General features: G+C 41.8%; 1 protein-coding gene across 1 annotated transcript; it reads right to left on the bottom strand.

Annotated features, from left to right (window-relative positions):
- Positions 1 to 6,794: 6,794 nt before the first annotated feature.
- LOC308318760 (uncharacterized protein) lies at positions 6,795 to 13,731 on the bottom strand (the record flags this gene model as incomplete). Its single annotated transcript, XM_080768389.1, has 5 exons — positions 13,577 to 13,731; positions 10,811 to 10,888; positions 8,381 to 8,488; positions 7,153 to 7,311; positions 6,795 to 7,048 (listed from the first exon to the last, which is right to left on the bottom strand). Exons 2-5 carry the CDS (start codon positions 10,830 to 10,832, stop codon positions 6,795 to 6,797), a joined length of 543 nt encoding a protein of 180 aa, XP_080624515.1. The 5' UTR covers positions 10,833 to 10,888; positions 13,577 to 13,731.
- Between the last annotated feature and the right edge of the window lie 211 nt (positions 13,732 to 13,942).

The raw sequence follows: 13,942 nt of genomic DNA, 5'->3' as shown, positions 1-13,942 counted from the left end.
TCTGGGTTGCACATGGTTTGTTGAACTCTCTCTGCGGTGTTGTGGGTGTGGACTCCGTTGGCGGGAACCCCTTATGTTACTTTAGATATTGAAAAATATAGCAGATCTACAAGCTCATATTATATATAGCGCGGCACCGAGTGCCGTGCTACGCGCTCGTAGATCTGCTTTTATTTGAAAAATCATGAAAATGTGGCGCGAACTTGTAATATATTATTTCAGAGCCAATGTTTTTAACTTAAATCTTTGCTTCCGGGGGGTCCCTGGAACTACATATTCTCAGATGGGGGGACCCGGCGGCCAAATACAGATAATAATAATAATAATCTTTATTGTCCCGAAGGATATTTGTCTTCACAACCTGTTCAACAGTTCAACACCCACATCAAAAACAACACAGAGCACATAACACCAAGACAGTACAAAAAAACAAAACATGAGGTCCCCACAAGCTGTGTACAGAACCATCCTATCGGCGGGGCAGTTTGTTTAATGCCGCGACGGCTGAGGGGACAAAACTCCTACTAAAACGGACCATGTCAGTGTCATTTGATATCGAGAGTGCTAGTCGTGTGATGGCATTATTGTTCATATCAGAAAGTGTGGGTGTATAGGAAGTCCGGTGATTTTGGAAGCAATACGGGTGATACTGAAAAGTTTGTTCCTGTTAGGCATGGACAGTATATGGTGTAGAAACATGCAGAACAGTAGCCTACAACAGAACAGGTTGAATAATGCTTTTGTACAATAATAGCAGAAGATGAGGAGCAACAAAGATAATTGTGGGGATCCTCGACGTGAAATAGTTTGAAAACCACTGACGTAGAAACTATAGGTTTTTCAGAAAACTGTCGTGACTTAGAAGGCATTCTTTTGTATAGAATCGAGCTCAGGTCGAAATGGGTTAAGGAAGTATATATAGACGGCTAAGGTTGGACGCTGTGCCTTTGTGTCTTTGATGAATTGAACAAGGTGGGACCCTCTTGTAAACAGGTGTAATGCTTTTATTGGGTCGTCCACTCACAGTTAACAGTCTTTGTGTTGAGTTTGTGCTTGAAATGTACTGTAATTCTGCAAACTGTTAATACATATTTCAATCAATCAATCAATCAATCAGTCAGTGCCCTGGCTGGGGGACCCTGGTGACTGACGTACAGGGTTTAAATTTAATTAAGTTTCATACAAGTTGTCTCAAGACACTTTACATGTAGAGCAAACCAACAGAGATCCCACCGCCCATGAGCAAGCAATGTCGTGACAGATTCGAGTGGTTTTTAGTGGTTGTGGTCAGTGCTAATATAATTACTGCGGTCTCTAGATTTTCATATAAATTAAATGTCGCTATATTTAAAATCCTGCGTCAATAATAGTATATAGTTATTGGGAGTGGGACAGGAGATAACAAAAGTAATTCTCTTCTTCACAATTCTGTTCTCTGCGTCAGACAGACGGACGGTATGTCTCTGCAGGACACTTTGTTTATCTATGTAGGTTTGATTTATTGATTGAATACTTTGTTAAAAAGAAAGGTAAATGGTACAGAGTACAGTACAGTCCTTGCGGTCTCGTTTCCACTCTGGTATGTATTCAATTCATAAACATGACAACATGATTCAATATCATCACAAAATAGAAAATGGAAAGAAGGGGTGTAAAGTGTGTGTGTGTGTGTGTGTGTGTGTGTGTGTGTGTGTGTGTGTGTGTGTGTGGGGGGGGGGTGATAATTTCCTCTCCCTTAGGCCTGCTGGGAGCGAGGAACAGTGTTGTTGTTTGTTGTCATGGAAACCTTTTGGACGGACCTCCACTCAGGGTGAAGGCATAGGGGGTAAAGTTCATCGAACAAGAAGTAGAAAACATTTAAAAAAACGCAAGCAGCAGCCTTGTTTTCCAGCATAGCCCAATAGCCCTCAAGGCCTATATCGAGCTAAAACACTCTCCTTCAAACCTGAACTCCCAGGGAGCAAATTGTTGTTGTACTTTAGTGTTCCTCGCACATAGAGAGTATATTGCCATTCTCGCGTTAGTACAGCGAGCCACCCTTAAATGGTAATATTCGGTTGTGTAAACAGGAACCGGGATATTACGCTATAATAGGCGGGCGGGCTGCGGGCTGCAAATAGGACATTACCGGGCCAGCTGTCCCACCCTGCTCGCGACGCTCGGCCACAATGGCGTGCAGGGAAGTCGACTCTGTCGGCCACGCAAATGGAGGGAAATGAGGCTGCAGTGCATTAATGAAATGGGCCGGGCAGGGACCCAGGAGGAGGTTTTTTTTTTTTTTTTTTTTTTTTATTAGATGCAGGTATAGAGCAGTCACTTGGGGTCCTCAGTTCAATCCGCTCTATAGGCTCTCTGGTTAGTGGTTAGTGTCAAAATGTCCGCCTTGAGTTATACAGTATACTTGTTGTAGTTGCGTGTCCGTGTCGTGCTCAGTAAATAGCAGAGCTTGTAGATCTGCTATTTTATGGCATTCAACACCAGCAAGACACTAAAGGGTGCGTTCGGAAATGCGCACCGGGAGCGCACTCGCGTATTAGTTTGCATTGCACAGTGCGCTATTTCCGAACGCGTCCTAAGTAATCAGGCTTCAAAGGTTTCATTTCATGACATTAATTTTCTTTTCTTTTTCGACTTCAATTACACCCAAAAAACCTGAACTTTGAACATTCAGTGGATTTTCTGTGGTCTGGAGTTTTTTCTGTGGTTTGGAAGACCTTTGAGCTGCAATGAAAACAGTCAAAACAAGTGAAAACGGTGACATCTGCTGGCAAATCCCATTGACATAATATGGGATTTGCAGGCTGTGACATCACAAATCAGAGCACTTGTTTGAGCCAGAAAACCCTGCAGGCCACAGAAAATCTATACTGAATGTTAAAAGTTCAGGTGTTTTGGGTGCAATTGAGCTCAGAAAACCTAAAAAGAATCATGAAAAATTACAAAAAACGTTTTTCTTATGTCACAATCCCACATACTTTATTGACCGGGGTGGGATGTGTACTACGGTATAGCCCGCAAGGCCCCAAGTGAGGCTCTCCAACGTTGAAGCACTGCATGGGCCCTAGTGGCAAGAGCAATGACTGCAGGCGGACCCGTGGATTCATGGCGAGGAAACCCCGTGCAGCTGGGCTTTAACGTTGAGCGCTCGGTTGCACTTCCGCATTTGCCAACCAAAAATTGAACCTGGCTATCGCGCCGGTTCAGTCTCTATCCTTCTTTATATTCTATGTCTCATGTGTTCCCTGACAATATCTCTATTTGCCATAAAGTTCCAGGCCTACAAGCGATGTGAGCGTGTAGATCTGCAAAATGAGGCCAAGAGTCCAAGACAATGATTCAGAAGAAAAGATTGAGTGATTTTACCCGAGTAAGGAGCCAAAACTTTGCAAGACCTGTTCACCTGTCAATGCAATGGAAACCAGCTGTCTGGCTCATTGAACAACAGGGATTCACAGTTTATATATATGATAATCTGCCCACATGGAACTAGGAAACAGACTCCATGTCTCATGAGGGTCTGTAGATTGATTAGTTCTGATAACGAGCTGTAGAAACAGTCACTGGAGCAGTACTACTAGTCATAGCCGAGCAAACGAACAAAGTAACATAGATTACATAATGAACAACAACCATGTGAATCCTCGCTAAAGATTGATTGATTTGATTGACTATTTTATTAGACAATATAAAATGCAAACAGTACTAGGGTATACAGTCAAAGCACAAAAGGATAGCACCTTGTCTTGTTTCCATTCGGGTCCCATGCATTAATTCACAAACACAACATTGGCAATCTCAAAAACATCATGTACAGGTCAAAATACAATTCAATCAATCGGAGGGGAGTGTAAAGGCTCATTCATAGGGCCGATTCATACTGAATAAAAGTCGGTTCTACTGAAAATCTCTGACGAGCCGAAATGATTTCGGCACTACAGCGCCGAAACAGCGGTAAAATAGGAGTAGGCCTATGGGCCGATTCATACTCCTATTTTACCACTGTTTCGGCGCTGTAGTGCCGAAATGATTTCGGCTCGTCAGAAACTTATAGAGCAGGGGTGTCGAACTCAAATTGGGGCGAGGGCCGCATTGGTCAAAAGGTCACTTGATGGGGGCCACAACCAGTTGCTGACGCACGTTCGATGTCTCAGTCAGTCGCTGCTATAATATCTATATCTATCTATCTATCTATCTATCTATCTATCTATCTATCTATCTATCTAACTATCTATCTATCTATCTATCTATCTATCTATCTATGCTCAGACCGAGCCAGTCAGCCAGCAAGCCACACACATAGTGCTCAGACCCAGCCAGCCAGCAAGCCACACACATAGTGCTCAGACCCAGCCAGCCAGCCAGCCACACACATAGTGCTCAGACCCAGCCAGCCAGCAAGCCACACACATAGTGCTCAGACCCAGCCAGCCAGCCAGCCACACACATAGTGCTCAGACCCAGCCAGCCAGCAAGCCACACACATAGTGCTCAGACCCAGCCAGCCACACACATAGCTCAGTACGGGAGTGGTTGCACCACTCAAAAAATCTTCAAAAAACTGAAGAGGCTACTGGAGATTGGAGAACCTGATTTGGACATGATCTGATGCAGGACAAGGTCACTATGACAGAAAGAGAAGATCGGGGTCTGGCCACATTCATTCACCCCATAATCTCAGTGGAAATTGGGGAGATAGATATAGAAGAGAGATAGTCACTTACTCACTTGTTGTAACTTGTAGGGATGCCACAAAGTGACCATCAGCCAAATCAAATAGTCGACAGCTCTGCCGATTAATAATCGATTAATTGAACCCACCCCCCATATTAATCAATATCAGATACAACTTATAAGATTGTATATTATGCACATGCCATGATCACATAACCATTATATGTTGAGTGCATGCTTTGATGGTTACAGTTTTATAATCACTTTTGATGAGTAAACTCGCTGTTTCTCTGCAAGACATTAGGCTACTCTATAATATAGAGTAATGTCTTGCAGAGAAACAGCGAGTTGAGAAAACGGGCTTGAAAGGTTCACTTCTGTGGACTCTTAACATTATACCTATAGCTACATGTTTAAGCATTTATTTCACATTTACGATTTCAGCTCTGATATTTATTTCATACATGTCCTAGTATAGGCTATGTATGTGAAGATCCTGTTAAGCTCATTTTGGATCAAATATAAATACATTTAGTTTTTCTCCTCTGGTGAAAAGCTGGAGGTTGCACGATGGCAGGCTCTCAGTCAAATCTGGTCACATAATGCCAATGCTGCTGCATTAACCCATTCTGACCTGAGATCAGATTCATACGAGGTTTCCACTGGACACACACTGGTCTGATGAACCCATTCTGACCTGAGATCAGATTCCAAAAATGTCAGTCGTTCTTCGATTTTTCAAAAATAGCAGATCTACAAGCTCATAGCGCGCCACCGAGTGGCGCGCTATGAGCTTGTAGATCTGCTATTTTTCAATAGCTAAAGCATAACATGATGCCAACACCAAAATGGGTTCCCGTTCAGAATGGGTTAATGGATGGATAGTCTCAGTCGAAATGGGTTAACAAAGTGATGTGTTGAAAATGCAACAAATACAATAATGATGTTGAGCACTCAGCATTATGATGTCTTCTGCATATATTATCTTGTATTTATATGAACTATTCCATTAATTTGAACATGCGCACGTATATTTTTAAGAACTAGATTTAACATCTGTAAAACATATCAGATGGATCTGGCCTATTCAGCTCTAAGAGCATACTTACACCGTATGCACACTTACACACGTCAATGAGCTGAAACTTTGCAAGTAAAACAATGTATTAATTCATAGAATTAATAAAACATACTGTAATTACATAAAACAATGAATGCAAAATACCATGCAAGTGTTAGGTTAGGCCTGGTGTTTATTGTATTGAGTACACAACTCAAAATGATACAGTAGGCTATTTAACCTTTCATTTACATCCACCAATTTCATATCAGGGGTTCCCAACCAATGGGTCTGGACCCTTTTTGGGGTCGTGGACTTTAGATAAAACGAATAGAAATAATAATAGCCGAATAATAATCGGAAGTAAAACAAAATGTCAAGCATTCTTCAAATTAATTTTAGAAAGAAAATAATGAATCCATGATTGATCTTGATTTGATCATCATCATCATCATCATCATCATCATCACATGAATTATAGACATTTATAGACATTTTATCCCACAATGTTTGTAAATCATCATTTTCACCCAGCGTCACTATCTAATGTAATCCTGAGCTCTACACACCTCTGCCAACCTGGGGAGAGCAACGGACTGACCTCATGCTTCCTCCACTGCATGAGGAGTCCACGCTGCTTCTTTTCACCGGTAGGACGTATGGCGCGTACAATCCGTACATTGCTCCTTATTATATTTTGACACTTCGACAATATAAACATATGTTTTACCATCCCAATGAAGCCCCATTGACTTTAATTGATTAAAAACCTTCAACCTTGTGTCCCAAGTGGACATAATTATGTAGGCTACATTTTACAAATAGCTGTAGTAGCCTAGTTAATTTTCAATTATTATTTTTTTAAAGGATGAAAATAGTTACATTGATTTTGTAGATTTTCTTTTCTTGCCTTTTGAAATGGGGCTTGAAGGGTAACCTTTTTCCACCCTCTATACTTTCTCTCTCTGGTCCCCATAGATCAGACGCTCTCACATGGTCTCTGCAGGTCCCCATAGATCAGACGCTCTCACATGGCGTGTTGACACGTCAGTCTAATAACGTGTCAAGTAACGTAGGTGAAGTTTTGGTCCTTCTCAAGGATCTCCATCATCTTTGAGCTCGGACCGTCTCCCTTCATCCGCACCATGTCAATAATCTCCCGCGCTTTGTCTGCCCTGGGCCTCACGTCTTTGACGGACTCCATTTCGTGGTCGTTGATGACACCCTTATCCAGAAGTTGGTCGAGCAGAGAATCCAGGTTGGCCTTTGAGACTTTGTTGACGAACTCCAGCCTCACAGACTTCAGCTTCTGTTCACCTTGAAGGGGTATATTTTACTATTAGTGGTACAATTACATAATAATAACTTTTATAATGTTTCAGAGGTCAAATAAAGGCTGAAACGGGGTGAGCGTTCTATACCTTCTAGTTGGTGGTTGATCTTCTCCAGTTCGCTCTCTTTGTCTCTCAGCTGATCCGTGATCTGCTTCACTTGGTTGCTCGTGACGGACCACTTCTTCTTGCTCTTCTCCAGTTCTCTCGTTAGCTGTTCAATGTCATGGAGAACCACCCGTTGTGACCCTTTTACAGAACACACATACAGTAGCTGTTTAATGTCTTGGAGACTCAACGCCTCCCTGCTCGGCACTCAGCATCAATGGGTTGGATTGGGGGGTCAAATCAACTTATGATTCCGGAGAGCGGCGCACGCTGCTGCGGCTCACGGCTCCCAAGAGACGGGTCAAATGCGGGGAACACATTTCACAGCGGTATAACGTGTGTGACTGATCGTACGACTTTGACTTTGAGATTGTTGTGACACTTTTACCTAACGTATACAGTAGCTGTATCAAGACAAGCAATCAAGACAAGAGGCGATCAAGAAATAAATGTAAATCATCCACGCTGGCACAAACACGTCGGGTCTAAAAGTATATTGATACCTGCCAACTAACGGCAGAAATAATTATGTAACTCTAGATGAACAGAACATGTAAAACTTTAGATGGCCATAGTCAATTAGTCACCATATCTCATCATCATTCAAGTGCACTTGAGATCTGCGACACAAGCTGCTTCCACTGGTCTCTGTTGCTCATTTTGCCACACCCAGTTCATTCACAGTCAGTCCTGTGTCCCTACTCAGAACATCTGGAGATGTGAGAGTTCTTGCTCCTCTTAATGGGCACAGACTCGATATCATCTTTATTATCTTTTCTCACTTGAATTAACTGTAACAAAATTCAAACCTGTCCTAACTTTCTCCAGAACGTGTTTCTACTTTCTAGATGTTTCCGAAATGTTAGCATGTGTTTTGATTTTACACTTGGTTGCATGCTGAAAATAGCAGATCTACAAGCTCACAACGCGTCGCAGCGTGACGCGTTGTGAGCTTGTAGATCTGCAATCATTACGACGGCATCAAGGCCCACTTAAATACCTTTTAGTCGACTAAATCAACTGTATATATAGTCGACTAAAAACTATTTCAAATCACAATCCTCCAGATACCCACTTGCCTGAGGTGAGGTGTGGTTCCAGTATCGACCACCGCGTGGCAGCGTCGCACCATGGTCCAGCTAAGGGCAACCGTGTGTGTGTGTGTGTGTGTGTGTGTGTGTGTGTGTGTGTGTGTGTGTGGAGTACACACCTTGTAGTGTCTGGATGGTCTTCTCTCCTTCATCCACTCGAACTGTGACCTTCTCTAGTTTGGTTTTCAGTTCCTCAAACTCTTGTCTCGTAACTGGTGGTGTCTCTTCTATAGACATATATATATGAAACATGCTGTATGTCAGTTTAGAATAGATGAACATCCTCAATTAAAATATTTTCACAATGTGCGCAATGTGCGTTTAGTGTATGTCATATTGTCTTGAAGGGAATAGAAATGTTTTGTAACTCTGAGTTTGGTGATAGGAAGAAAAACTGCAGAAGCAGACAACCCGGCAACACTCCAAATTGAAAGAGTATTCCTATAGGTTCAGGCAAGGCTCAGAAGTGCAAATGGAAACAAGGAAACACAATAAATGTCCTTTGTCGGGTTTCCCAAAGAGAACATGTGCAGGGAGGTTAATGCCTTACGTGTGGTCTTATATACGAATGGTCCCTCGCCATTCTGCGTCTGTTTTCTGAAAGGCGCATGTAAGCGCCTCTTTCAAAACAGCCTCTACGATGTATAGCATAAGCACGCTTGTAACTGGACGGAGAGCCCTAAAAAAAAAAGGAGAGCCCTAGCTATAGCAATTGATGCCAGACTTAACCGATTGTTCCACAACTGCACATAACTTTTACTTTTACCACCTTTTTTCCTCCTACGTATCAAATGATACGTAGGAGTTAGTTCAGTCAGACATACTAAGGGGGTTCATGCCGTGCTCAAAGGTACGTACTATACTCAAGGGGTTAACATGCTGCATTACTATGTGGGTGTATAAGTGTGTGCAAGACCCACATGTCATTCGCTGATGTGGCAGTCAGCTGACCAATTGGGCGGGCTACTTAAGCTCACTAGAGTGTATATGCTCTTCCTGCCTTCCTTCTGTTATTAGTTCTGTTTGCTCTCACCACCCCAGCACCACCGGTGGGCTATTTTATTTATGCTCCCCATGGGGGGTTTTATTGTACATCTATCTCCCTGCTCTTCGTGTTTTATGATGGCATTTAATCGTGCTGAGCAGGGAGAAAATGCAGCAGAGCCGAATGCCAAGTCAAATATCATGCACACTATGTATTCTCATTCTATAATACATTTTGGTTAAATCTATTCGTGAGCTGTCTGACTGAAGTAAGCATAAGTAAGTCAGAGAGGCTTATTGTCAGTATTATCCAGGGTGCGGGAGTCTATCCCCGTTGCAATGCGTGCTAGACCTCTGGGAGATGGATCGCTGAGGTGGAGCGCCAACACCTACCCTCAGCTCCCATTACTTACCGCACAACATCATGGGGCGCTCCTCAAACGCTGAGTTGAAACTAGGCGAGTGCTCTTGAGCTAAACGCGGGGGAAACGCTGTAAGAGGGGGGGACCAAAGGAAAAAGAAGCAGGTATAAGGAGAGACATTTTGAGCAAAAGCAAGGCAATGGATGATTCCGCTTCATGTAAAATCCTGCTGCAATGTATATATCCCAATATTTTCAAAAAAGCACTGACATGTTTAAAACTGTCGTTTCTGATGGATTAGATGAATAATGATACATACAAACTGTATCATCTGTATTGTAAGCCTGTATTGCAAAAAGCGAAACGTTTTCTTGATTTCATTATTCTTACAGGTCGCTTTGGTATATTGGTAGAAATATTGTTCTATTATAAAAATATACACCCTCTCTAGCACACTGACTGCACACACATTAAGACATTATCTTCCTAAATATAGTAGTAGGGGAGGGGGTTATCATGCACCCCCTGAAAATATACTTTTAATCAGTGTTTTCTTATTGAAAAATAAATTCCCAACTACCTCAACCCCCCCTTTTATATGGCTCTGGTAAAGGCAAATACTAATTCACAAAAATTACAGAAATCGTCATGGTAGTCTGAAAATGGTCATGGAGTATCCTGACACGGGTAACGGAATAGGATTTTGGGGCTTGTATTTTTACATATGACTTACATCATACCCAGAAACAGAAATAAATATACAGTCCGCTTAACAAACAACAATGTCACTAAGCTTCAGTGTAAGCCCAACATGACCTTTCTATCTTGAAAAGTACTCTTCTGTAGCCACAATTCTGCACTATACCTAAAATCGGTGAAAAGTGTATATTCAGTCAGTATCAGCTATAATACATTCGGAATAAATTAATTACTGAGTACTTTTACTTAAGTAACTACGTATTGAGTACTGAGTACTTACTTGAATAAGCTATGATAAAAAGTTGTCCCAACTACAACATGTATACAAATTAGGGTCGCCATTATCGAAAAATCTATTTTCACTCTATCTAAGCCAATATTGCACTTGTCTCAAATGAACAAATAAGGTGGTGTCTATAGACTACACGTCAGGGTCCATAAAAATGCAGGCAGTGGATTAAACAATGTGGGAGATCTCATTCCCTGATACACAAATATACATACGTCTGCTGCTCTGAGCTAGCATAGCGCGATGAAGTCCTGACGTCACTCGCTCAACCCCTGGTTCACGGATCTTTTGCTCTATGGAGAATAACATGGGGTCATCTTCAAATTGTCTCATATATGAACTGTGGTCCAAAAATAAGCAAACTGTCTTGGCGATATTGTCGGGGAGGTGTCTCTGTATCACTTGACAGTCAGACAGTCACTCATATTTGACACAGTCTGTTACTTTTCTAGCGAAAATGTAACTAATTCGGCAGCAGTAATAGCGTTTTCTCTGTCTGTTGATTCTTCATATCCATTATAAGTGAAACGGCCAGGATGATTTGTTTATTTGAAAACACAGTTCTTATATGAGGCGATCTAAAATACCCTTGTGGGGATTACAATACAAATAAAAAGTACACAAACCTGTGGACTTAGCGCCCTCTACTGATATGTCAGACTTTGGCACTCTATAGGCATAACTTTAAGGTAGCTGCTAATTGCTATGCTGTTAGAAATGATATAGGGTTAAGATTGGATATGAGATGATCACATAACTTTAGGCTATTTAAACGTTATCATTACTACTAAGGCCTTCCTAACGTTACTCACTGTAAAGTTTAGCTACATAAATCATACAAAATACTCCAGCAGGTACATGGTATTAAATATTAGCACCCTAACCTGTATTAACTATACTTCTTCAGTTGTTGGTCTGTTTCTGACAGCAGTTCATTTATTTATTCCAGTTGGATGTCTTTGTCAGTATTCTGATACTTTCATTACATTCTTCATCTTTTTCTGTCAGCAGCACCTTCTTATCCAAGGGGTATTCTGGGACACTTCTCTGATCCTGGGTCATAATCCAGTTGTATCGCTTTTATAGAACATACGCTTGGATGTTTTCTTTTCCATATCAAGGTCCATTATTTATTTGGCATTTGAGCCACGGACCATCATTTGATAAGATTTAGTCTCTCAGTCCTGAATCTTCAAATATTTTGTTGTAGTGAAACGTTGATCAAAATAGTAATTATTGAGTTATAGACGAATAACAGTCCACACTAATTATCCATATTGTATAATGATGGATAAGGGGTCAGGACAACGAGGCCTTTTCGTGGAGGAGTCAGAATAAAATTGGGACTTAAACTGTTATTCGTCTATAGTGTATTTTAGAGACTTCACACATTTTGTGCCCAAGACGTACACAGACGCATGTAGTGGTAATTATTATTATTATTATTTTTTTATGTCAAAAAGTGGGTCTAGAAAGTGGGGTCACCATTTTGAAAGGGCAGATAATGTGTTAAGGTCCTTTCAAACGTGCAGTGATTTAATGCGCCAATAGTTTATTCTCAATGAACACTCTGGTGGAGCTGTTGCTCCCGCGACCCGACTACAGATAAGCGGTTGAAGATGGATGGATGGAAGTCGAGGGGCAACAACGCAAGCGTATTTACGTGGGTGGGGTGTCCCGTGAAATTGTCGCACGCGTGCTCGTTTCGTGCACACGCCCGCGACTCACCAGACCTGGATTCTGTTTAGCTGTTTTTTAATGCTTGCGTTGTCGTGCCCCTCTTGAGCAGACGTCTGCGTTCATCGCTGTCAATTTGAAAGTTTAATTTTACGCTCTTAAGAGTTAAAGATCTGTAAGGGTCCATTTGGTTACCAACTCTACATCATTTAGCTGTGGACCTGGACCACTGGTTGAAAAACACTTGTTTTAATGAACCACAGACAGCTTAACTGTGTGTGTGCGTGTGCGTGTGTGTGTATGTGTGCGCGCATGTATTACTCTACTTGTGAGGGCCAATTAAACGTCTCCACATAGTATAATTTGAGAAAATGACATTATGATTGAGGACCATTTTCTAGCTCCTCACAAGATAAATTTTTGTTTTATGTTTACACATGATTTGGGGAGAAAGGCGTACAATTATAGGAAAAGATGTAGGTTGGGTTTAAGGTCAGGAGTAGACATTTAGAGGTTAAGTTTAGGTGTTTAGGTGTTAGAATTTAGGTGTCTAGGTGTTAGAATTTAATCGCATGCCGGTGTCGCACTGAAAACATCAGATCTACAGTGTCTCAGCACGACATGTTGTGAGAACGACAACACACATCACTGTCCTGATAACGTTATTGTAAATTCAGTCATTACGACGGCATCAAGGCCCGCCAAAATAAATATTAGTCGACTAAAATCCTATTATATTTTTTCGACTAAAACTAGACTAACACTAAAACATTCCAGGTGACTAGTAAAATGTGACTAGAACTAAATGAAAACTATTCAAGAGACTAATGACTAAAACTAAAATCAAAACTTGCTGTGAAAATCGTGTGTGTGTGTGTGTGTGTGTGTGTGTGTGTCTAGTTCTCAAACAACTTGAGGAGCTGCTCAGCGACATGAAGGCCGACGTGACGCGTCTTCCCGCCACCATCGCCCGGATACCGCCGGTCGCCATGCGACTCCAGATGTCCGAGGGGAACATCCTGAGCCGACTGGCCAGCCGAGGACCGGAGACACACACGCAACAGGTAGGCGCGCACGCACACACAGACACACACACACACACGCGCAACAGGTAGGCACGGTAGACGCACACACACAAACACACGCAACAGGTATAGACGCGCGCACACAGGCGGACCGTTTCTCAGTACCCGAAGTTGGGAAGTTCAGACTTGCGTGTGTGTGTGTGTGTGTACAGTAAATGTACAGTATGATAAAGTTTAACATATAGTTTTCGTTGAGTCTGTTTGTTATCCTATACTTACCAAGCACATGAACTGATCTCTGTCTTCTATCCTTCTGCTCTGCTGTCTCATCCCAGAGGTACAGTGTAGCGGCAACTAAACGCACATAAAGAGAGTTGAACTGTGTTTTAACAACAACTCTTCATCATGTTATACTGACTGGATAATAAATACAAAGAACAGGCATGCAGGAATCTGAATACATCAGATAAAAACAGACTTTGAAAACTTTACTGTAAATATTATGTTATAGTATTAGGCCTATATACATTATTATTGTGTAAAGAAAACGGAATCACTGATTTGTGCGTGCGCCTCTGTCTGTCTGTCTGTCTGTCTGTCTGTGAGTCTGTGAACGCAGATGTAAATAAAAAGGCTTATGATAGG

Source organism: Protomyctophum bolini, assembly GCF_963924005.1.
Source record: "Protomyctophum bolini genome assembly, chromosome: 7".
Taxonomy (NCBI): Eukaryota; Metazoa; Chordata; class Actinopteri; order Myctophiformes; family Myctophidae; genus Protomyctophum; species Protomyctophum bolini.
The sequence above is the reverse complement of the archived record's forward strand: the minus strand, read 5'-3'. Positions and strand labels throughout refer to the sequence as shown.